General features: G+C 37.1%; 1 protein-coding gene across 4 annotated transcripts in view; it reads right to left on the minus strand.

The window, feature by feature from the left end:
- robo1 (roundabout, axon guidance receptor, homolog 1 (Drosophila)) overlaps positions 1-26,097 on the minus strand; it is a 286,379-nt gene extending 260,282 nt beyond the window's left edge. For 2 of the 4 annotated variants that reach the window (XM_043259080.1, XM_043259079.1), the window contains exons 1-2: positions 25,859-26,095; positions 1,753-1,889 (exon numbers count right to left, since the gene is read on the minus strand). In XM_043259080.1, the coding sequence (XP_043115015.1) occupies positions 1,753-1,846 (94 nt within the window). In that variant the 5' untranslated portion in view covers positions 1,847-1,889; positions 25,859-26,095. Of the gene's footprint in view, positions 1-1,752; positions 1,890-25,858 lie in introns of all 4 variants that reach the window. The other 2 variants (XM_043259081.1, XM_043259078.1) reach the window with 2 other exon arrangements.
- Positions 26,098-27,098: the final 1,001 nt, after the last annotated feature.

Raw genomic sequence — 27,098 nt, forward strand, 5'->3', positions numbered from 1 at the left:
AGAGCAAAAGGCATCACCGCACGCCTGCTCGCGACTGAAATTACAGCCGCCTCCGACGGCACACCAGAAAAGAACATTAAACCCAGAGAGACGCGCACCAACAGACCGAGCTGACAAGTAAATTGTTTCTGAAGCAGCAGGAAAAGGAATACGAGGAAAGGAGGGAGATGAGAGGGAGGGAAGGTAAACAAGTGAGGAGAAGGAATCGTAACGGACAGGAGTGCGAAGCAATAAAGAGGAAAATGGTTGAATAACAGGGCGATTTGGGGAGGTATCATCCTGGCTGATGTGAATTAGGGAGAGGAAGGCTAGGAATGGAGAAACAGAGGGCCAAAGAGAGCTCATCGCTCATGATGAATTGCAGGAATAAAGTACGCTTTACAGAGAACGTATGATATGCTGCTAGCGATGTACACACGCTCGCTCAGGTGTCCTTAGGTAAACGTGTACAAGATGGAAAAAGAGGGTTTAAATGAAGCTTCGGAGAAATAGTTCATCTATGCTTTTGATTCGATTTTGTTTATTCACTCTCGTGCAATTTCAAACCCACACGACCTTTTCTTTTGTGAATCATACAGTGTGATATATAGGAAGTTGTTGTTGTTTTTTCAGCATTCAGGCGCATTAAACAGATCAGAACGTGACAGTAAAGAAAATTCGAGTTCAACAAATCATTTCAATCGCAATGCCGCTCTTCTGAACTTTGGGAGCCTGGGAGAGGAAAACGTATCTGGTTTCCACAAAAATATTAAGCAGCGTAACGGTTCGACATAGATAATAATTTAAAATGTTATTTTGCTGCAAATCAGCATGTCAGAGTGATACCTGAAAGATCGTGTTACACAGAAGACCGGAGTAATTGTGCAGAAAATTCAGGTTTGCATCACAGTATTAAATTAGGTGTTCAAATATATTACCATAGAAAACTGTTTCTTTAAATTGCAATAATATTTCTTAATTTTTACAGTATAATTATATTAATATATTAATTATTTTTTCTTTTTAGAACTGAAATGCACAATAGAATCTGTCTATTTGACTCCATAATACCATAACTTGAACTGTATTAAGAACTGCTTAAAACATAGACTATACTGCGCATGTTATATGGACTATTGTTTATTGTGGTTTTCGTCATTTTGGAGAGAGAACCAGTCTCCACTTACTTTCATTATATAGACAAGAACATCCAGGATAAAAATGAATTTTCCTCTAAATCAAGAGAGTGATATGGGTTTGGAACAACATGAGGCTCGGTAAATGATTTTAAAGTGAACTGTCTCTTTAAAAGCTCAGTGGTTCCAATATGACTCATAAAATTTAATGCACCGCCCTCAATTCTCAAAACCATGATAAAGGAGCACAGTCAGAAGACAGCAGTCGCTCATGACTGATGTCTGTCGTTTATCTTGAAATCCTCCTTTTGTTTAACATTATTCATCATTCACCTGAAGTAGTGAACCGGTTGATCTGACAATCCCTTCAATGGTGTCTATCACACAAACAGACAGTTCGTCACACGACTGGAAAAACACACCAGAGCCACATGGGAAAGGCACATAAGCCTGCAATGCAGAATATAAAAGCCAAGCTGCTTCTGTGCAAGTGTGCCCATAAAAATAACTGGGTTTTTCAAAGTTTGGGTGCAATTAGTAGGCTTACGTGTCTGTTCCACATAGCTTGGGAATAACCCGGTAATCCACAACAGAATCTAGGAATAAAACACAAAACACAGGGTCCATGCGTGCTTACCTGGAACCAAAGGACTCTCCGACAGCTCAGACTGGACAAACTGCAGTAAGGTGAAAAGTATGAGGACTGTGGCGCCTGACCATGTGACCTGCATCGTTCTTAGAGAGATGGCATCCCTGGACGTCTCCTAGATTAATCTGGAGAGATAGAGAGAAAAACAAAGGAATTCAATTGAAAGGAATTTCTACATAACATATTTTTGGACGAGATAATGATTGAGTAAATCATCGACAGTTTGACATATATAATGTCTAGCTGCGAGGTTATTATAAGGTCAAGTAAACGCATTCAAATTATTACAAAAAAATATTTGTAAAAATATCAATTGATTATTTTACTTATATTATTTCTTATTTTTATTTAGTTTAACTTAAAGTGCTAAAATAAAACAAATAAATAAAATGGTGAAAATAAAATTTAACTTTAAACTAAAATTAAAGTAAAAAAAAAAAAATTCAAAAACAAAATATATCAATAATAGAAAAAACTGGTCAGTTATACACTGGTTTGAAAATATTTCTCAATATGTTTTTCGGAATACCAATGCATTGATTTAAGACACAAAATGTTCAGTCTGTCAATATACAATCAGATGTAAAGTGGTGGATTTTCCGAAGACTGAAAGATTAAAACCTATTTTCTCATGTACCAGACTTATTTGGATCAGTGCTCAAGGCTGATATGAAATCTCATGCTCAGTAGTAACATTGTCTGTTGATTCAAAATGATTCTGTTGGTAACTCTGATCAACCATCTGCAAAATACAAGTGCAGATTGTGTGCTGGCCCAGCCTGATCTAAAACCCAAATCAAAGCATTAGGACGCGATAATATTCTTCAGAGATGATATGAACATGCTTGACAAAACACAAAGTATCCAGAAATATAAAATGACTTTTAAGGGATCGATTTTTCAAAGTGTGTCATCTCGGTTGTGCAATTTATCTTGCTCGAACCAAATTGCTTTAGATTTATTGCATCTCAAAAGTAAATATTCAAAGTTCACTTTATAAATTCCTCTACTTTTCTAAGACACTTCATAATTCTCTTTAGCCATAATGGCTTGTTTGTGGTAGACACTGTAAGCTTGTTGACAAAAAGGCTTTATTCTCCTCTTATCTTAGGACGCACAGTAAACATTCTCACTGTCTCCATTTGGACCGTTTCCTGGCCATGGAGCTGAAACGGCTGCAGAGAGCTCTGCTATCTGATTGGAGCAACCGGCCGTCTCATTGTCACACTCGTACCTTATCGTCCTTTATTTCCCCCCAGTGTCCTGGCAGCCTGATAGAATTATTGTGCCTAACAATTGCATAATTTGCATGCCATGATGACAGACGCATTTACTATGAACCGGACGGTCGAGTAAGAGTTGCATTTATTTTCAGCCCTCCGCATTTCTTTCCCTCGTTCCCTCATTCATAAAACACTCAGGTCCTATTCCTCCAAGTATTCCGTGGTGGACACAGGAGGGTAGGATTGAATTCTTCCAGATAATTGTGTCAGATAGGCAGCCAAAAGCGTCTTTCACAAGCGATCAGATAAACACCCAATTACCAGCGGTAAGATGCCACTGTCGGAGGGGCAGAGGAGGTGCGCCGCACCAAGATGGCCTCCTCACCTGACACTCTACGCCAGTGAGTTAGGCAGAGGAGACAGCTGAGAGTAATTATTCAATTCTGTTGATTAATGAATACAACCATTGAAGATAATGGAAGATTTATGTGTAGGACCTCCTCTTTCCAAATTACATGCACATGAATTGGGCCAATCAGAAACAAACAGACCTGAGCCTACAAAAATTCCCCCTTTTTTCCAGTTTATCATACTTGTATATGAGCAAGAAATGTATGTACATATATGCGATTTCTGACGCATTTCAGAGAAAGATTCCACTTCAAATTCCAGCTCTATTACGTTTTTCTGGATAACAGATCACTATGGATCATATATATATATATATATATATATATATATATATATATATATATATATATATATATATATATAAGAAAAATATATATATAAAGGATATTCAGAATAGAACACTATAATGCATTAAAAATAAAATTTAATACATTTAAATATGCTTAAATCACCAGTACATATCAGATATTTTTTGCAAATATAACTTGAAATGTTAGCCACTAATCCATATGAAAGTCATTTACATACACAGTAATAAAACACTATTAATCTAAATTGTTATTACTATTGTTACTATTATTTATAACTATTTATACCCATTTATATATACTATTTATAATACATACAGTAATAATAATAGATTTAATTTAATTTAAATGCATGTTAAATGCATGTACGAGAAAGTTAAGATTTATAGTATATATAAAAATGTATATAATAAATTTATATAAAAATAATGTGGAGACAATTAAATAGTAAATAAAAATAAAAACAATATAGTGAAAATGACAATAATAATGATGATAATAACAACACTAATACTAACTATTATTATTATTATATATTATTACTATTATTTGATTTACATGCAATTATATAACTTTAAAGTTATAAATATTTATAACATAAAATTTAATTACAAATGGAACATATAAAAGGTTACGTAAAAATATGAAAAGTCCTTGAAAGTTAAATTAAAAAAAATGGTATGTAAAACTTAATTTAACCTAAAGTGTTCAAAATGGAGCCAAATATACCCCGACATTATGTTGGTCATCTTGTTGGCTAACTGCCTTTGCAATTGGCATTTAAAATACGCAGCGGCTATTTGCACTAAATGTATATTGCAATAAGGGCTATTTTCACTAAGTAAGAATAGCGTATTTGCTCAGTGATAGATGCTATTTATAATGAGTGCAAATAGCTTATTGCAAATAGCGACAATTATCTGCACCCCAGGACTGTAGTGCATTATACAACTGCATGCTATAACAATTTAGTGTTGATTTCAATAAGTATTCTATTTATTAAATGGATGCCATGTTATTGGGACAATAAAGCCCTCCCTATAACACTGATCAATAGTTTATTTACTTTTTGATTATTTCCTACATTTTGCTGAAGATAAATGCTTTTCTGATATGATCTGAAGTTTGAAATGGGCCAAGAAAGAGGATTCGAACCCGGATCGATCGAAAATCAAAATGATCACGGCACACATTTCACCATCTGCGCCACAGGAGCTGAAGACAATGAACCGTCTTTTGTAACGTTGACTTGCCCAATCGCGCGATGGCGGGCGGAGCCAGTCTAAATAGCCTCTTCCAACAAGTTCACAACCAGGCCCAAACATCACCGGCTCAACTCTGTGCAGATAGGTACAACAAAAAAGAGATGAAGACGTTTCAGTTTCGAAAAATGCACGACAAGCGCTCTCCGCAGGAAGATGCGTGTCTTTTGGTGTTCCCGTTTCTTTTCTTCTTCTGTTTCTAGAGTTTCTTTGTCGCGCTGGGCGACGTGAACAAAGTCAACACCCATCCCGACCCTTCATGTACTGTTTTGAGGTTTGGCAGACACCGACTAAACTGTCATTTCCTTTACGCGCCGCTTTCATTTCGAACATGACATGACACCATTTCCACATGAATAGGTCTCCTCGCATCTCACGAGGGCCGTCTGCCGTGTTAAAGGTGGAGGCATACAGCAGGTAAATTATTGCGGGAAAGTGTTCAGAGGGCTCTGAGAAATCAAATGCACTTCAAATTACCTCTGACAACACCCACTGTTCCTTTCAGCTTAATCTCTCGCCTTTCATCTTCCAATTTCTGCCTTTGGAGCTCCCTGCAACTTCAGCCCAGGGAGCCAGATGCTACGAGAGCTGGGGAGGGGAAGGAAAGAGACAACAAAGAAAGATACGGAATAGAAGTAGCAGGAGACTGATCCTGAGATTGTTAAAAATCAGAATCATCCTCCATTTCCGTTATGGTCCAAATGGTTAGGAAACAGAGATGCACAATATCGCCATCATTATCTTTGCCCAGCGCTGGCTTCTCCCCTGGGACCCCTGTGCTTATTGGGAAAGTGGCTAGAGGTTCAATTAGCCCGACCGGGACCCTTTTTGAGGGAATAATGCAATGCGTTGACAGCAGTGTGCAATGCATGCCTTAAAGAGCGTTCTATAGTTACACGCTTATGTATTCATTCCTTGCTCATGCTTTAGAGCTGCACTGTGCACTATCTGGACGACGCAGATGCCGTCCCCCGGGACTACAGCCAGGACAGTGAGTAAACACATATTCGCCTATTGTTCATGATTTCCAGGCATTTCAGCAAAACCTCCAGCGCTGCATTTCCAATGGCCGTTCCTCCTCCCGGTTCATTAATTTGAAAGCAGGCTGTTTGGATCGGGGCACCATTTAATCACATATAGGAGACGTGGCCTAGAGGCAAACACAAATACTTGAACATAACCAGGGCTGGACACTTTAATTGAGAACGCCTTTAATATTGCAGAATTTGAATTGAGATATTGAGATATAAGATGTGGAAGTAGTTTAAAGGCAAAGTCTGTCATTTTTGCACGGCTAGCATCACCAGACAGAACTGAACAATTGATTTGGTCAGCCACACAGATGGATAAACCCCAAAAAAGCAGCAATCGTTGGTAAATGTTGCTGTGTCGGGATGCTCAAACAAAGATATTTACGTGTTTTCAAAAATAAAAAAAATGTTAATATGCAATGTGAAAACATACATGTATATACAAATTAGACATAAAAGTTATAGAATGAAATTAATGAATAAGAAAAAAATGTGTGTAAAAGTATGTGTGTACATATGCATAAAAATATACAGTATATACAAATATCACATATATTTTAAAACACACTTTAATAAATATAAATATGTAATAAATAATTAGAAATTTCTAATATTACATATATATTAATGATATATATATATATATATATATATATATATATATCAATAAATTATATTTAAGATTATATGTATAATTCATTCATGCAAAATAAATACATTATTACAAGCATTATATATACAAATGTAAATTATATAAAGTGTCTTTGTGTATGTGTGTATATATATATATATATATATATATATATATATATATATATATATATATATATATATATATTATAGATATATTTTTATATTATAATTCATTCAAAGTTTTTGTTTACATAATATATGTGTGTGGACTGTGTATATTTAAATACAAACATGCATGTACAATGTAAATTTCAGAAAAATATGCTGTATGTATGCATGTGATAATTGCATGTAATTTTTTCAAAATATATACTGCATAGATGTGTATTTATCAAAAGAAAGACTTTTGCATGAAAGTGCGTATGTATATAAATAAAGACACTCAAATACATTTGAATATTACACATGTATATATGCACGTATACATATTATACTGTATGTATATAACTTATTGTTTTAAGATGTCCAAAAAGACGCCCTAACTAAAGTGGCACGATGCAGTAAAACTCTTAAACAAGATGCTGGCATTCAATTTCCATGCACACTCTCCAACAAGCCCTCTGAATAAATATCAAACTGTTCGAACAAACACAATTTCATGCTCAGACATTCAGCCTTTCGATTATTGTAATCCGTTATCAGCATGTGAGGCCAGCGAAGCTCTAGCGGCTCGAGGGGCATGGAGATGAGTTTGGAGGAGGGGGGAGAAGCTTCTGCGCTAGAGCTGCTGAATCATGTGCCACAACTAGTCTTCTGGCAAAATTACCCCTCAAAAAGGTGTTGAATAGGCGAATTCAGAGAGCAGGCTTTATTACATACTACAAACACACCGCCGGTATCCATTGTGTGAAAGCAGCCAAGTGAGAAAGCAATGGAAAAGAAAAGAACGAGGCTTTGCCGCAGATGTGAGGACAATCTCCTTAAGTGACTGCTCAGCTGTTTTGCAGAGTCAATGTCATGTTTGTTATGGATGGTGCCGTTCGGCTTCCTCCACGCAGCTCCGCCCTCATAAAGATGACGGACAGGGTTTAAACGTCCTGTGTTTACAGTGCATTAATATTTCTGCCACTTCATTACAATAAAAGGATTAACCTGCAGCTTCGCTTTGCAGGGACGCCACACCGCCTCTTCCTCTCAGTGTATATTAGCTCCCGTCGGCCAGCGGGAGAGCACACACTAATCATGATGTGCTTGCACATGCTATGCGAGCACACACACACACACACACTCATTCTCATTCTCAAGCACCCATTTCTCACGCTCTCGCAGGACCGTGCAGAGAAAGATGGAAGAAGGGAATGCGCTATGAATCTTGAGTGCAACCTAACATGGTGACAGGCCTTTGCTTACAAAACCAAGGTCGGAGATGTCAACCTGGCTGAGAGAGTTTTAACTAGGGTTCAAACTATGGAAACAGCATAGGGTTTTTGCTAAGGCAAGCATCTACTTTATTGTTCATACCTACCTGGTCTCATGGCATAAACCTACCTTGGTGCACTTTTTAGCGAGACCTAAATATGTACCTACAAGTACATAAATTTTCAGTTTTGATTAATAAAGCGGACTTTTCGCACAATTACTTAAAAAAATATAATTTTATGACTTAACAAGTCAGCATCACACATATCCAGCTTCATATCTATGGGTTTTCATACACAGTAGGTTTGTCTTGTAATGGAGGACAAAGATATACTTGAGAGGAGAGGAGCTCAGGTTCGAATCTAATGTATCTACAGTTCGACAAAACAGTTTAAATCTGTATAAAAGGAAGTTGAAATGGCACGGTTGCATCAACAAATGCATTTTTTTATAACAGTTTTGCATTTGTTAACACTATCGGATAGGTTTAAGGTTGGATCTGATGTAGGGCATATTTCCAACATGATAAAGCATTTTTTTAGCAACAGTCCACGGATATTTCAATTCTGAACCGCCTCAATACATACCTATATCAACATATTTAAAATGTGCCAGAGCTCAAGTATTGAACCTGTGTTTTAGCGACACTTATTTTCCTTATATGTGTTCTCATATTTGCTATTTATTTACTGTGCATCCTTAATATATTAGGAAGTAGAAAGGAAATTAAGGTAAAGATCATAATATGTAAACATGAGAGAGAATGATTTAGTTTTTAAATGCAACTACAACACATTATTCGTCTACTCTATCCTCTATATAATATTCAGAGATTGAAATATTAGTCACATGCTGTTTACATCCCTGTCTATGTTTACCGAATTCTATTATAAACTGGATAAACCACCTCTTCGTATATATTTATAGCACAACGTCATTTATTAAAAAAATTTGTTAAGCCTGGTTAACAAGACATGCTGGGCATCCCTGATGGAAACGTTTGGGGAAATTACGTTTAAGATGTGATGGCGCCTGTGCATACAAGCTTCTTATTAGAGCTGCAGGCTGAGCCAAAATTACGATTAATTTTCTGCAAAAGCAACAGAGCGTTTCTGGTCGACGAGGAGGCAGACAGGCCCGGTCACCGAAGGGACCGACCGTAGTTATCCGTCATTTGGTCTGCAGGATCGCGGAGAAATTAAAAGCTGATTATATCCTGGGGGGAGAAGAGGAAGACCATAGGCCCTCCTGGTCTGCAAGCTAAATTTGATGAATTGGTCCCAACTGTCTGCCAAGAAGAAGGAGGGGGGAAACATGACAGAGTTAAGAGCCATCCTCCATCAAGACAGACGCTCTTGGACAATTCATTTGACTAAAAGCTATTTCATGCTATTTTGAAACTTTAAAACCTTCTAAACATTTTTATAAATGACTTTTGATTTAAGAGTCCACAATAAGGTATACATTTCAAAGCACAAGCCAAATGCAAAGCTATGAAGTCTTGTTTCTGCCACAAGTTTAGATCTTGCAATTAAATTTGTCATTCTGTTTTGGGTTTTTTTGCAAGGAAAAAAAAAAAAGACAAAACAGACTTTTGGAAAAAAGCAACAAAAAAATTAAAAATTTGCAATTCTCCCCAAAAATTTTCGGAATTTTTTTCACAATTATGAGATGAAATTTGTGGTTCTGAGACAAAATGTCTGAATCGTGGGGTAAAACATAAAATGTTTTTACGTTTTTTTATTCTGTAGCAGAAACAAATTTAGAACTGCGAAATAAACAGAATTGAGAGACGTAAACGCAGAACTGAGACAAGAAAGAATTCAGATTTTATATCTTGCCATTTTGACTTTTTTCGGAACTGCAAAATTAATTTATTCGAAAGTGTACAGTATATCTCGTAATTCTGACTTCTTTACTCAGAATTCCAAGAAAAAATGAGGTTAAATATATACTTCTGAACTGCAAGATACGACCTTGTTAAAAAAAAAACTAAACTGAAATAGGCTGTCATACAAAACAACCAATAATTTGTCACCGCTGTTATAATATAATGAGTTATAGACAGATGCATTGTGGGAAAGACGACCTTCAAAAGCTGCATTCACTACAGCTCACACGCTTATCTTGATGTAGGACATGCGTGTGATCCTTCAACTGAAAGGAGGTTTTCCACATTATTGCTCAATTCAAAGGTGTCTGCGCCGCTCAGACAGAGAGCGGGTCTCATTTGGAAGACGCCTAGGTTCTATTTGCCCGTTCTGATTGGATCAGCAGGAGAAAGAACAAAGAACGCCGGCTTTCTATTGTGCCGCTTTGTATCCCAGATGTCAGAAGTCCAGTGTGCAAACAATAAAGCTTCTGCCACACTGACTACGGCAGTCATTATCCTGAGCAAGGATCGCTGGTTTTGCCCTACTGCAATCATAACTCTAATTAAGAGCGATGCTTTGTAAGCACGGAGGTTGCACGATGTTAATTACCGAAGTAGCGGGCTGCGAACACATCCCTAAATGCCACTTGTCATTGTTCTGCACTGGTACTTGTCACCGTCCCGCCACGGAAACACTCGGGACGTCTTCTGCACGTTGGCGCTCGCTAGAGTATGACATGTTATGATTTAAAAACAACCGACTGTCACTAAAAATATACGGTTTAATTTGCATACACGGCAAAGCGGACATGTTAACACTGGCTGACATAGTTGAAACTAAGTTCACTGTAAGGTGCAAGAAACTATTTTAGAAATTGTTTTCAGTCTGTAAAGTCTAGCGATTCTTGTTTCTAAGAGGTTTGGTTTTGGAAGATTACTCACAGGACCTCAGAGAAACAGAAAAAATAAGAAACTGCGAAAAGCTTTGTGTGTTTCCAATTATTAAGGGATTTGATGGTAAGTGAAGTATCAAACATGTGCATCAAAATATGCAACTCTAAAGCTAAGGATCTAAAGATATTACAAGCCACTGTTCCAAAGTTTGATGGCAGTAAGTGTTTTGAAAGAAATAAATACTTTTATTCAGCAAGGAGGCAGTATATTGATCGAAAGTGACTGTAAAAACATTTGAACTTTCCATTTATCAATTAATTAATCCGTCAATGCCAACAGTGACTGGCTACTGAAATTGGATTTCAGTGCTGAATCTGGTAAGACGTATTTCCTAAACAGCAAATCAGCATGTCAGAATGATTTCTAAAAGATCATAATACACTCAAAACTGTAGTAACGATGCAGAAAATTTATATTTACGTCACAAGAATTAATAACATTTTTAAATATATTCAAATAGAAAAGTTGATTAAAATTTTAATAATATGCGACAATTTTACCATTGTTATTGTATTTTTATGTAAAAAAGCAGCCTTGTTGAGCATAACAGACTTTTAAAACATATATGACCTCAAATATTTGATCAGTAGTATGACAATTAACAATTAATATTATGCAATGTACATTTAAGCAATGCATTTAATATATATGACTTATGAGAAAGGGAATAGACCGACCCCAATAAAAAAAACTTGCCTATAGCCTAACTTTTCTTCCATTAAACTCTAAAGTAGCAGAATCTCCAAGCTGTTTTATTTCTTATTAAAGAGAAAGAGGATAGCTACAGACAAGCTCTAAAACAACAACAAAAAAAAGACTATAAAAAGTAGATTTTTGCACTATACTCCAAGTATTCTGACTTAATTCGATTGATTTACAAAAACACACTTTCATTATGTTTTTCATCTTTAACATTATGCAAAATATCTCCTGTTGTGTATCACTGAAGATAGAAAGTTTTGTTTGAAACGACACGGAGGGTGAATAAACGATGAAAAGAATTTTCGCTTTTGGCCGACTTTACCAGCCTTTATTGTCAGACTGCATTAACACCCTGAATGCCACCGTGTCCCTAACAGACACTTCTATGCATGTAAAGTCACTGGTTGACAGTCAATTTTGCTTGATTGCCAGAGCTGAACCCCGCGCTCAGACGCCAGAGTCGTTTCTAAATCCCGAGGGAAATGTCACAGCGAACAACTCAGCCCCGACAATTAAACATATCGTTCGTACACCATAATTACCACAGATAGACTGATTTGCTAAGCCCCTCAAATGAATTCGCCAGATTATTCGCAAATAAATGACATCGCGCTATCGGTATCAGTAAGGAGTATCACGCAAGCTTAATTAAAGCTAATGCATTTTAATAACACCACATATTTAGATTACACCTCCCATAAGCCTCAGCTAATTAGAAAGCTGATGTACAGTTGACAAACATACAATTATTTAAGCGGTTTTAGACAAACAGAGAACAGAAAAGCTTTGGTTTCTGGCTTCGACAAATGCGATATCCATGTTTAAAAACCCTATTCGGCCGGTTTGCAAACAGCTTGAAACATCTCAACAGTCCTTTCCCAAATTAAACGCTCTCTATCAGATCAAGTGTTGCTTTCTCATTAAAAGCACCTGAGAGAGGAAGAGGGTGCTTGCCATTCTAGTCTCCCACATAATTGTTCCTGACGAGCAATAATACAAAGGAAAACAACAGCCTGATTTGCATATCTGCGTTTATAAACAAAGCCCGCAGTCACACCTGAACTCTCGCTATTTCGCTCCAAGGGCAAAATTAACTTTCCGTCGGTGTTCGCTGATGGTATATTATCATAAATTGGCTTATTAGTTGCAGGTTATTGAGCCAAGATAGTGTGTAACTCGCCGCATTTGTGTGGGAAATGAATCACATCTTAATGCGCTTTCGAGATTCGAAGATTAATCAGAGGAGACTGCCCGTGGATGTGACTGCTTTTTTGAGAAGGCCACGATGAGCTGGAGTCAAACGAAACGCTGCAAGTCAAGAGAGGGCAATAAAAATGCAGATTTCAAGTCACTCTCTATTGTGGATCTAAATTGTTTGTGAGAGATCCTGGTCTTTTATGTGGCTGTGTGATTTCTAGAAATGGATTTGGAAGTGCTGTTGATAATAATAAGACTTGTATGAAGTTGCAAACCAAGGTTTGGGTCCTGGAGGAGAAAATCTGATTAGTATGGAAGAAGAGATGCGGGAGCAGAGGTCAAGGATATTTGAGCCTACACATGCACTTTTTCTCTCTTCTTGAGATCCTTTGTTGTACATAATTCATGTATAGAGAGTCTAGGAGGTTGTCAGTAAAGTGTGAACAGCATTTCAAGACAACTGATGCAAAATGTAAATGTATTTAAAACACGATCCGGATCAGAAAAATGACTCAAAATCTGAAAAGAAATTAGTATGGAATATAATAATGTGGAAATTCTACACTTTCTACAACTTCGACACAAAAAAAAGGTTGTTTACTGGCATGGATGGTTCCAGAAAGAACATTCAACCTCCATGCAACAGTGGAAAGTTCTTTACAGTAAGAAAAGTAAATGTTATTTTCTTATATGAACGATTCTTATATAGCATCTCTGTAAAAACCCATCTTTGGCACCTTTATTTAGGAGACCGTGATGTTCTTTCATCTGTATGAAACACTGATGATTATGTTCACTTGGTATACTTGGCATAAGCAAGCACATCTCATCAGTTTGCATCAAATATGCAAAGTTAAAATCCTTGCATAAAGACATCGTATGGCTTAATGTAGAGAACAAGATGTATGGACTGCTTTGTTGGTCCATTTTCTGGTCTAACTTCTGCCATCGTCGTGTGAAAAACTGCCTGCGATATTCAGCAAAACATCTCCACAGACTTCTGGATAACGTTCTGGATTGACATGACTGTGAATAAATGATGACAGAACTTTCACATTGGATAAACTATTCATTTATGATTTGGTTGAAGCAAACATGTTTTCGCCTGGCCAACTGTGATTTTCAGTCGATAAACTTGCCACTTAAATTCCCCATTCAGAAAAATCAATTTTGATCTTCTTTTGTGTTCTCAATTCATTTCTTGGCACTTATTTCTCATAAACCGAATCAGAGACCAAAATATTCAATTCTCTGCTGGTTTATTACTTTAACAATAAAAAGGCCCATTAATTAGGCATTTAAACATTTTCTTCTAGACCTGAATGGCCACGAGAACTGTTTATAAAAAAAACTTAATAACTAAGTCAAATATATCCAAATCCGAAGGAAACTTTGTTATGATGTATTTCCAAATGCAACCTTGGAGGATCAAACTGAATTGATTCAAAATGAATGAAACAATCAATTTAAAACACGATTAAAAACGCCACCACAGATCAATACGCCTCGATTTTCTATACACAACAAACTCAAGAAGAATTTTGTTATTGCTGCTACTGCTGTCATTGTTAATATTATTATGTGTTCTTTCAGAGCCAACAAAACAAGGGTATCTTTATCAACAATATAAATCAGAACAAAAGCATTTATTAAATTTTGACAAGGTATATACTTCACTTCTACGTCTTTGTGTGTCAATTTATTTCTCCAACGACAAAAGCAAAAAATTACAAAGATATGAAATGACCCATAGTGTTACAGATATACGTTGTATGACCCCTGCCCCCTTCATTCTTCACATCTCTCCTTATGTCCACCTTTCAATGAGTGCATTAGACGTGTCCAGAGGCAAGCGCCCTGCTTAATGTTCCACCGGGTTATTTCTCTTTTGCTTTCAATTACAAAGACACAGCAGCAACCCAACGCTTTCTTTGAGAAGCCGCCCCACACACACACACACACACACACACACACACACACACACACACATTTCGGTCTCCTGAAGGTTGATATAGATAGATATCCCTCTCTGCCGAGTCTGAATCTACATTAGGTCATTTCAATAAGTGAAGAGGGCCCAAGGCATTGGTCAGGAGCTCGGTTGGAGGCAGGCCTCCATCCGTCTTAGTTTGACTCTGACTTGCTGACACACGGGCAGACAGATGGGGGGCCAGTGTAGCCAATCTCAGTTGTGTTTGTTATAATACTACATTAAGGGGCCTAATAGAGCATGTCAGGAAATATTGAAAGCATCACAGGAGGCGGAGGGCTTTGCTAAAGTATGTTGTGGATGAAAGGATCCTTTTTGTTGTAAAGAACTTGGGGGAGGGACAACGGGAATGGCTTCAAGGTGAATGCTGACCTTGGGCATCTATGGTGGGCCACTTAGTTTGGAAAACAGGTGGAGGGTGTGGTTTTGGGGGAGTGGTTTTGGATAAAGGTGTGGCTTTATTTCCTGTGCCACCCATAACTGTATACAGAATGGAAAAATGTATTGACTTAACGCAACAAAAATAGTTCTGGTCAAAAAGATTGTCGTTGTCATGTGGGTGATGTTTATGCTTTCCGCTAAATGAAAAAAAAGGCATATGTAGTTTACTTGTGATTCTATATATTTTTCTATGCGTACAAAAAGTAATCTCGCAGCTTCATAAAATGACGGTTGAACATCTGAAGTTTCTGGACCTTTAACGTGTTATATTCGAAGATGAACAGAGGTCTGTTAAAATAAGTTCAAATAAATATAATGTAAACAGAACTATGAACAAAAAATATAAAAGCGCATTAAATTACTAAAACTTAAAGTAAATAAAAGTGTTATAAAAATATGTTTTTTTAAACAATGAAAAAAGATCAAATTAAAATGATAACTGAAAACCAAAACATTTTTAGATTTGCAAAACAAAAAAAGTGCAATGCATTAAAACATTATAAACAGTAGAAAACATTACAGTCCATTGCTTTCTTCCTTTGTAATCACTAAATCTATGAAACACATTTTCTGCTATTTTGTCTTTATCCAAAGTATACTGTGTCATTATTTAAATTCATCTGTCAACAGATGTACCACATTTGGTACCATCTATCTCGAATAAACCCTTCTCTAAATGGCTTGTAAAACAAAACGATCACTTTACATGCTGGCCAAACTGTCTCTTGGCCAAAATAAAGTCCAAACAAGGGCCAGACTAAATGTCGCAAGTCAAAAGTCTGGCTACGTGACACTGCTGGACTGTTTACAGAGGTGTCGCTCAAAACACAGCGCTGTCTCGAGGGGGAGGCTGGCCGCTAGTAAAATAATAGCATCCCTGCCAGAGCCTGCTGGGATAGGTTGGGTGATGTACACCGGGGTAATTACAGACAAATGGCAGGATGGTCCCATCAACTCACTCTGAGGGGAAAGAGACAGAGGGGGGACATTAAAACCAACCATTAACAAACAGAAATTGACGTTTGTCCAGAACCTCAGGGTAGTGGACTATTTGTCAGACAGAAGAACATTCATTATAATGACAAATTTTGAGTAGCAAGTGTCATATGATGTTCCATTAAGTGAGAAAGGGGAAATATTGGAAGTGTCCGGGACACAATCAAGCACCCCTGTGCCGGAGCCAAAGATGGATAGAATAACAATTTCACCCACAATCATCACCTGACCTTTAACCCAAACCTTTGTTCTTTGTTAGTCTCATTTAAACTTGAATGCAAATTACCTGAAAACAATTTCTAAATCAATCAGTCACACACCTACACTATTGACAAGTCGCATCAATAACCTAAGGACCCATATTTAACTGAATGAACACTATGATCTGGATGCGTGCTCCTCAATTCATCTTCTTTTGTCTTCGTGTTTGGTCTTTTACATGCAAGGCTGCATGTATTTGATGAAAAACAATTAAAAATATATATATATATATATATATATATATATATATATATATATATATATATATATATATATATATTGCAATTAAAATAAAAAGATCTCTTCTGATATATATTTAAAATTGTATTTATTTCCACAATGAAAAGCTGAATATTCCGCATTATACTCCAGTCATTAGTGTCACATGATCCTTCAAAAAAATCATCAGTCACTTTATTATTTATTTACTGTAACTTTAAATCTATTTAATGTATCGTTGAAAATACAATTCTTTAAAAAATAGTATAGTGTACTGACTTCAAACTTTTGAACAGCGGTGAAAGAAGAGATGTTAACTCAACTCACCAGATAGGGATAGCGTACTATCAGTTATAATAATAATAATAATAATAATAATAATTTTTATTTATATAGTGCTTTTCCACTACCCAAGGCCACTTTACAAAGTCAGCTTTAAGGAACAGAAACACCAACGGACAGAACACCAGAAGGCAGAGAGTAAAACACTAAAAGGCTAAAAGTAAGATACAAAATTTACAAAATAACAAATTTACTGTCTTATTGCACCCTGAAGGGATTTATTTTGACATAATGACCAGATGATCACATCACTATACTTTACTTACCAAACAAATGTCATGAAATATAGGTTTAAAACAATTTTACTTCAGTATTTTAGGACAAATCAAGCATAGTGTAAATTCTGTAATCTCACAAGGGTCAAGCCTGCATTGGCTGACTCTCCATGTCTATAATTTGACACAGCATTCCTATATAAAGTCTATTTAATGCTATTCAGCAGCATTATTGCTTGCTCAGGAGCAAACTACCCTCCCCCATCCCCAGCTCCCCCCTTCATCACTGTCACAACTTCAGCCATCTGATATTTCTCATTTCCTGAATAATGTTGTAATACTAAAATGTCATCAAGAACATAAATGACATCTTCTGCAATCAAGTATTCCCCACAAAAATCTTTACATGGAAAGATTTTTATACTATACTCATTCTGTCCCACCATATATAGATGTTTGCAGACTCTCCACAGGAAGAGTAAATGCTCTAAGTTTGTCTAAATGATTTTGGTGCGTAAAAATATTTCAAGTCAAGCTCTACGCAAATTAATGAAGTCTTTAAACGTGTTACCAACACTGTTTTACCTGTTAAAACTCAGCACCTGAATAATGTTTGAATCTGACCGCCCATTGTTCTTTAAATGTCGCTGACCTTGAGGAAACTGTGCGTTGAGTGGTTTGGATTTGATGGATGACTTATCAGTGTGCACAGTACACCTGTCACATCAAACTCTATTGTCTCAAATAAAACTGTGATTCACTGCCGTGGCCGTGTTAGCATGTGACTGCGAGCGGCGGATGAAAGCTGAAGCATCGCCGCAAGTCTAATTTCAAAAACGCCAACCTGGCAACAAAGAGCCTAACGGAGTTTTGATCAGATTTGCGAGCAGACATTTACATGGAGATCAAATTGGCAGCCAGAACCCTAACTCAGTCACTGCTGAACAGTAAATGGTATCCAACCAAAACACGCAAGCGGGGAAATTGAGAAGCAGCTGACCACAAAACCCAGTATGCAATGTTTGAAGGCTTTGTAGAAACCAGTTGCCATGCCAACAAACTGGGAAAAAAAATATCACAGAACTAGACCGCTATGTCATTTGCACTACAAACTGGCATGGTGACTTGCTGGAGTGTCTCCTCAAACTGGCAGCGAGTCGGTTAGTTAAGATTTAGAAAACAGTGTCTGTCATTATAATTCGGAGTTAATGTTCAGTGCGTTGCTATTATGACAGTTGATTGTTATTGCAGCAGTTAGGACATTCATGAGCGCCAGTTGGCAGAGCTATTGTGTACTCGTTGCGTTTTCCATTAATTATAAGAAAGATGATATGCAAATATTTACTCTAAGCCAAAGAGAAAGAGTCTGGCTTCAAATATAATGGGCGTAAATTGGAGTGTAGATGACTGGAAGATGTCCCTAGACCAAAATTAGGAGACTGTCCATAATACACTAATAATAAAGTTATAAATCAATAATTATCAAAGTTGCAACATAATATAAGTATTGAATATTTCTGTCACAATATGTTAACAGTAAGATGGCATCAGGCTTGCTGGGTAAAAATCTTCATCTTCATCCATCTAAATGAGGCCGATTTCAACTTTTAATCACGGTTTCCCCAATCCCACATTATAAGTTTAGTTTGACAAGCTTTTCTAGTTTAAAAACAAAATTTAAATTCTGCTTCTTTACATTCAAGTTCCGCTATCTCAGTTCGAAATCAGGAACTGAACTGGAATTTCTCAATTCTGAACACTTAAGTACCGAAGGCCCTGGTAGAAATGCTGTCTAGCAGACGAGTTAAGCCTTGTTTGACACATTTACTGTGGCGTGAAGCACAAACCGCCGCAGACAGCGCACAGACGCACGGAGCAGTTTACACTCAACATGTTCTCAGAAATGGCACATAGCAGTACAAACAAAATATAAGCTGCTCTACAAGAAGCAGCAATCAGAAAAATCCTTTTTTGACTAAGCGCTATGAATATGAATCGCACAGCTTGTTAAGCAGAGTTGGGCTATTAATTTTGTAAAACAGGTGAATAAGTTTAATAAATTTGCAAGCCGACGTGGAGACTCGGGGGTGGGCCTGCAAAGAAGATGCCTAGCAAACACAGAAAAATGCATTAAAAAGACACTGAACAATATCTAATTTTACAAGAGGAACAGTTGAGGAACAATGTGCAAATATGAGCACTTTAGAAACGTTCAACATCATCATGCACAACTGGTCTGTAATGGCAGAGTTCACCGTGCCAAAGCGGCATTACAATAATCTCCATTTTTATGGTAAAACTGACATTTTTAATGTCTGACAGAATGAGAGACGTCATTGAAAGAAGAGTGGCTTCTTTCAATTCGTGCCTGACTGTAGAAAGAGAAAAGCACCTACTGAAGTGACCATTTGAAAAGACCACCCTCCCTCCCTCCCTCCCTCCCTCCCTCCAGAGACCCAGATGAGAAGCGCTGGCTGTACTTCACATGGGCCACAGGAAAGTCCTGACTTAAAAAGCACATTTAAGAACCAGTGAAGATGAAAAACACCCCAATTATCTCCCCAACCCCCCGCTGAGCCCCAAGCTGTTTTATGACATTAAAACCTGCTAAATTATGAAACACCACATGGCTGAGGATACAAATGAAAAAAAGGGGACTTCTTTTTGAGATTCGTTAGTGTTTGCAGGGTGTCCGCTGATGCTGTTATGATATTTTCAGTGCTTAGTGTGATGGCTTTGCAGTCACATTCCTCACGGTGATGCTGTGGGGTGCGCCAAAGGCTACGACAAACTACAGGCAGATAATTACTTGGATATATCAGTTTAGAGATTTCATACGATAAATGCTGAAGTATTTTTATGAACTGTGAAAGGCATAATGAGCATTTGTTCAATTGATTCCAATGAATTAATTATTCATTTGTATGTATTAACAACTAATTGCATTGCATTTCATAATGTGACATTCAAAAATGTTAATTTCTTCTAAGGACAGCATTTTTTGGTTACTGGAGGTTAGAATTAAAAATTAGAAACGATTCCCCCGGTAACAAAGCCAAACTATTTAAGAATTATTTTCCTGTTTTTATTTCATTTCGACACCAAAATAGTTCGCAGTGTTCAAAAAGTACATTAATGCATTTCAAGGTATACAGTTTATATACATTCACTGGGAATAAAAATCCGTGATTTATTTCATGCTCCATCCAAAAACGCACAATAAAAATAACCCATATGACCTGTGCACTATAGTCCATGACCTTTATAGTCTTTTTTCATTGTAGTCACTTTTAAAGTCCAATGTTTTAAAAATAAACGTACACTTTTATTCTGCAGCAATATATGAAAATTATCAAAAGTGACGGTATTGAAAATATTTCACAATATTTGTGTTTTCAGTTGTTTTTTTATCAAATAAATTCAGCTTTGTAGAGCCTTAGACACTTTTATTTATATTTGTATTTAGCAACAATGCATTAAACTGTTCAAAAGTTGTTTCATGAAAATGTGAAGCATTTAAGCATTAAGCAAATCAGAATGATTTCTGAAGGGTCATGCAACACTGAAGACTGGAGTAATGATGCTGAAAAAAAAATATCACCTTTGCCACAACAGAAATTAATTATATTTTATGACATATTAAAAAAAAAGTTATTTTAAATAGTAATAATATTTCACAATATCAATGTTTCACTTGATTGAAAATAAATGCTTTTTTTATTGCACTGATCCTAAACCTTTAAACTTAATTTTGGCCAAGTATTTTGTTGAACTCTTTAGGGTCTGGGACACTGCAAATATTGCCTACACTAGAAGTATATGCGGTCTGTACTTTATTATAACTACAACTAGGTTACAAGGACACAGTGAACACTAACATTCAGTTTGCTTGTTTAAGGTCTTGATAGAACGTGCGCCTCTCCTCTGCATCAAGGTGAGGGCTGCGATCTGTCAGGTCTTCCCACCAGATTATACACTTACACCGGGGTCACGAAACCGGGTCTCTGACATCTGTCACGCACGCGGGGTTTCCTGCGGACGGCGGTACAAGACAGGAAACAATTCAAGCGAACCTACCCAGAGGACATCTGATCACATCCACATGCGCAACAAATAATCTATCTCCACAATTCCCCAAAGACAGAGAGCGAGCGAAGAGGAGAGAAAGAGAGCGCGCGAGCGAGAGAGATTTATTAACAGCCATGGGCTATTCAGGTCTGCGGTTGTTCGACGATAAGTCCACTGATAACCAGTCATTTCCTGAGAACAGAACATACAGTGTGCGCCGCTTTTGTGGGATTGCAAAATTTCCATTTCCAATTCGAAATCCTTAGACACTGTATGATATTTAACCCCCACGGTCCGGGCCAGACCGTATCAGCACGTCCCCACTGGCTGCAGCACACGGGCTGAAATCCAATTTCTGTGATAAGCTTTAGATTTGCTGTGAGGACTGGAGTTGCATTCCTCTTTGGATCGCGCGCGTTTATCCAAGAAAAGGGCAACGGAGACGGATCGGAAGTAGCAAGGGGCATGGCGGCCACGTGGGTGTGGTATGCAAGCGCAGACAGGTGTGGAACGGTGATACAATTCATGTTCACACTCATTCGCTCAAGAACCACCTCTTGCTTTCCGACCCTTGATCCCCAAACACAGTCCCTGACCAGCACTGCAGGGAGAAACTACTTATGGGCCTAAACCTCACGCTATGGATTTGAGATAAGCTTAAAATTGGCAGTTTCCGTCCGTCAGAGGTTAATATGGTTTAATATGTGCATGCGAAGCGTAAATCACTTCCTTATGGATTCTGTCATTGAAGAAAGGTCGCCAAAGTGTTGCAACAGAGTTGAAGGCACACAATTACCTACAATTCTCTATAATTAGCCATTTTCACACGAAACTCAAGTCCCGATTACTTTTTCCGAGTACGACGTTCAAAAACTTTGCATCTTTAATCTGCGTCGCTACCATTCACTCATTTATATTTACGGATAATTATAGCATTTTGGAAGTGACCTTAAAAACCGAAGATTAATTTCTTCATCCATTTAGTGTTTTGCTTGAGTATCTATCCAATTTGACAGTTATTTCCACTACAGAAGTTGCGTAACTTTTTAAGCTAGCAAAATCAGCTCAATTCAACATTTTATTTGAACTTTAGGATGCAATATGTGACTATTTCAACAGCAGGATTTCGTTAACAGAGGTTGAGTGACTTGTGACTTTTCAATAAAGCGTGGCTTGCCACCAACGTATATACTACGTTTTACTCAGTAAGCCTTTTTTTTATTATTAATACTTTGTTTAGCAAGGATGCATTAAATTGGATCGAAACTGACATAAAATAAAATTAAAGTAATTAAAGACCTTTAAAAATAATACTTATATATATCAGCTTAACACCCTTAAATGTATAATAAGTGATTTTTTTTTTTTACTACTGGTTGGTGTCACAGAAACCAAAACTGTATTAAATTCTCAAATGGATTTGTTATAATGTGTCCCTAAAGAGTTACAATTGACCAAAAACTAAAAACCGCAAAACTTTTTATACACAAAAGTCATTATTCTGGCTAAAACTGAAAGTAAAAGCTATAATAATGTCTGTCGATGTTTGATTAGTTTAGATATGAAAAATTACAGAAATTACTGACCGTTTAAACTTTCTATTCATCAAAGAATCCCAAAAAAGGGTTCGCGTCTTCTATAAAAATATTAAGTAGTACATCTCTTTTCAACATTAATAATAATTATAATAAGAAATGTTTCTTGAGCAGCAAATCATTATATTATAATCGTCTCAAAAAAGAGCATGTGACACTAAAGACTGGAAAAATAATGCTGAAAATTCAGTTTTGCAATCATAAAAATAAATCTAATTTTTTAAATATATTACAGTACAGAATGATCATTTAAATGAACATTTTACAATTTTACTTCTTTTCAAAAACATTTTAAAATCTTTCCAATTCAAGGACTGCTCTTACAAAAAACTTTTACTCAAAATGCATACAAAAAAAACAACTTTAAACAGCCAATAATGTAAAATTATAAAATGGAAAAACACCATTACAATTACACCAAAGTATCTACTGTATACTGTAGTCTTGAGATTTATCTAGAATAAAGACCCTACAGAAAAATTAGTGTATAATTGGCTGTGTAGTGTATGTCAGATTACAAAATGATATTTCCAAACACCGCCAACCAAGCAAAGTCTGTTCCGTCACGCATTTCCTGTCAGCCCTCCTGCAGACGAACACCCAGCAGAAAGAAGAAAAATGAGATAAAAGACGAGATGGCAATCTAGCGACTTTGGCTCTGGTCCAGAACTGTCCATCGAGCAACGCTGTCTAGAAATTGGCATGCCAGGGAAGAACCCACTGAGGTGAATCACATGACATTATGGAGGTCACGCATGGGTCCAGCCACCTAAAGAGCCCAGATACAAGCAAGAAATAGAGTATTTTACAGACCACTGGTCCACCTGCTTCCTTCAGAACCCTCAAATTCAGTTTTTAATCGAAACCCACGAGTAATACAATTCATAGAACTTAAAACTAGTCACACTTTACTGGGCTGCCAGAGGACCCCCAGAGAGGCACCAAAAAAAGGGCACCAAAAAGCACTTTATCATCAAATGAAAAGTGTGCTGGAACGTTGAATTTTAAATTACAGCACCTGGCTGGATAACAATGCTAAATGAGATCAAATTGACAGCCCGAATGCCTTAGAGACCGTATGTCTTGCGTGGTTCGCACATGCACACACATGCAAATGTCATGATAGGCTATACAATCACTTTGCTGGCATCTGTTCCACCATTTTTTTTTTTCCCCCCTCTCAAAGCATGAATTGTTTCATACTCTCACAAAGAAAACCAAATGTTGATCTCTGATGAAGATGCCTTTCATTCGTCGTGATTAGAAAAGACTCGCAAAGGCAAAGCTCAACGTCTCTCCGCCATCGATTTTAATTGAAGCTTGATTACACATACAATGAACTGTAGCGGGTCATGCTTTTTGTAATTTGAAATATTTTCAGCTTTATTGAAAGACCGCACTGGGTTGATTTCTCCTGGGCATAGCGCGGGATAGTACAAAAGACTACATTACAATCACCGGATTAAACAAACGTGGCACGTTGAGAGCGATGATTAATTCATGGAAGTATTCTCTATTTCATACATTTATGAAGGACGTTACCCGTTAAAAATGCATTTATGTATTCTGAGCACACCTGGCTCTTCTTTGAAACTTTCAGCAGGGGACAGCTCTCACTTCCACACACGGAGGACTGTTCTCGTGCTCTGTCTGGGGTTTTACAGACACCAAGCTCCTTTTAATAGCTCAAAAACAGACTGAAGTATCAGACTGCGATCTTAGAATTTAACAAGGCGCAAAATGAGAAGTACTATACCGGAAATTTCTCTGAATGGGCTAATCATTTCAGCACCAGAGTCAGCTCCCAATTTCTTCAAGAGCATGAGTGGTCTAGCTTTAAAAAAATATATATATATATATATATATATATATATATATATATATATATATATATATATATATATATATATAATGAGTTTAACACCACTAATTTAATGGCAGGTGATTAGAAACCTAATTTACAAACCCTATGCCAATGCTATTCTAGACCAAAAATGTATTAAATTATTATTAATAAGTGCTATATGTTCTTGAAGAGATTAAATTGACCAAAAACTTTCATTCATAATAGTCACTAATTCGAAAAGGATAAGCCTGTTTCTGTGGTGAAACAGCAGGCTCGCGCTTTAATAACGTCTGCGTGATGGGGTTTAATTAGTTTAGAAGAAAAGATCTGAAAAATTACAGAACATGCGGGGTTAAACGGCTGATCGCCAATAAAGCTGTGTGGCCGTACGCTGTTTCAGCAGTCCACCATTCTGCTCAATGCAAGTCTAAGCAAAATTCTGATCTCAGGGCCGAGAGTCTCTAGTCCACTTATTCAGCAGAAGCAATCAGACTTTCAAATGGATTTTAAATCACAATGACTCTCTGACCAAATTATCCGATGTAAAGTTTAAAAAGCTTGCATTAGGCTATATATGATTTGTAACTATGGCGATCTGGCCAATTATCTATATCTGTATCATGCACAAAATGGTTCAGCTCACCCTTTGTACAATCATGCCAAGAGCACATCACAAACCAACTGATTGCATTCGTATATTCCAAGTCCAACAAATCCAATCAACCTAAATCAATCTGACACAAGAAAAGTGAGATGAGGCAGAAAAGCTCTTTAAGGTAGGCTTACTACAGATTTTCATTCTCATTGCAGTGTACTTGTCTTAAATGCAGCATGAAATCATCATCTGCATCCTTCTTAAAGCTGATACATACAATAAATTCTAACCCATGGGAGTATCTTCATCTTTAATCCTCGATGAAATCCAGCCCAGAATGTCTCTCTGTTGCATGCGATACGAATCCAATAGAAAGTTCCCCCCCGTGCACAAAACCCTTCGGGCTGAATTAAACACTTTGCGTTAAACTTCTATTCAAAAATCGCACCCAAACGCAAGCTAAATGAAAGCCTTCAGCGTACAAAACGCAGTTATGAAAAGAGAATCTCTTACCCACTTTCCTGATCACAGACGATGCTTGATAATTCCAAGAACAGAAGTCAAACTACTCTTCCATCTCTCCGGTGAGCCGCGCGTAACTTTCCAACGGATGGTCAGCACCTGGAGATTTAGACGCGCTGGGAAACGAAGGCGAGCTTTAGTTTACGGCAGTTCGGGCACGCAGAAAAAGAAGCGAGATGAGCACCGGAGTGTACAGCGCACCGGTGGATAGTGTCTTTAGCCGCGTTCTCACGCGCTGCTGATGCGGCGCGCGTGCGGTAAAGCATACAGATCTCTCCACGCGCTGTCACCGAGCTCTGCTTCCCCGGGTCCTAAAGCTGAACCGCAGCGCCGCTGAACTTCAACCAGCGTCGCATTTTAGAAAGAGTGTTCATCCTTTCTGCAATCAAATTATCCTAACGTACACAATACAATCGAACTGCGTTGACGAGGCTAAAATATTCTAATTTTAAAAAAAGAAAGCTCTGGCTTTATAAAGGCTTTATCATTTGCATGCAGTGAAACGAGTGTGTTTCACCTTACAAAATTTTTTTTTTTTTACGTTTTCTACCTGACAATTTCGTGTTTCTTGCAGTTTTGTAATCGTTTGTGAATTTTACAAGCAGTTTCCGAGTACAGACATTTGTTTTCTCGTCATGCTAGTGTAACTTTCCTCCAAATAGTTGACAAAAACGGTTATTGCTACAGCAAAACTGGATTTCAAACATACAGTCTACCTCTTGGGGGGGGAAAGATATTGAGAAATCATCTCTCACTACACTCATACGTGCGCAATCAAACTTGAAAGTAAAAATTATTTTCCTGCTAACACGCTGTTTTGTTTACAAACTAAAGACCTCACATCCGGGCTATCAGCAGTTTCGCCAAACGACGAGCGATTAATTAATTTAGAACTTAGAACCTGAACATAGAAGATTAATTGTTTACTCTGATTAGTATAAGCAGCATGGAAAAGCTTAATGGCTATAATAAAGCGATTATTTACTGAAAGGGATTTTGTGAATTTAGTCATTTCAAAACTGTGAATAACTAAATTCTGATTAATTAAGCCATATTTAAATCGGATAGCAAATTCAAAACCGTTAACGTTAGAATGAAAACCCAATTTTATTTGATTAATTGTTATTATTACTTGCTATGACTTAGAAGGAAAGCTGCAGCTATACTGTTATTGTATTGAGATATACTATTTGGCATAAGAACTTTGATTATCATCAATGAAAACGTTTTC

The sequence above is a fragment of the Puntigrus tetrazona genome, chromosome 15, assembly GCF_018831695.1.
Source record: "Puntigrus tetrazona isolate hp1 chromosome 15, ASM1883169v1, whole genome shotgun sequence".
NCBI classification, from domain to species: Eukaryota; Metazoa; Chordata; class Actinopteri; order Cypriniformes; family Cyprinidae; genus Puntigrus; species Puntigrus tetrazona.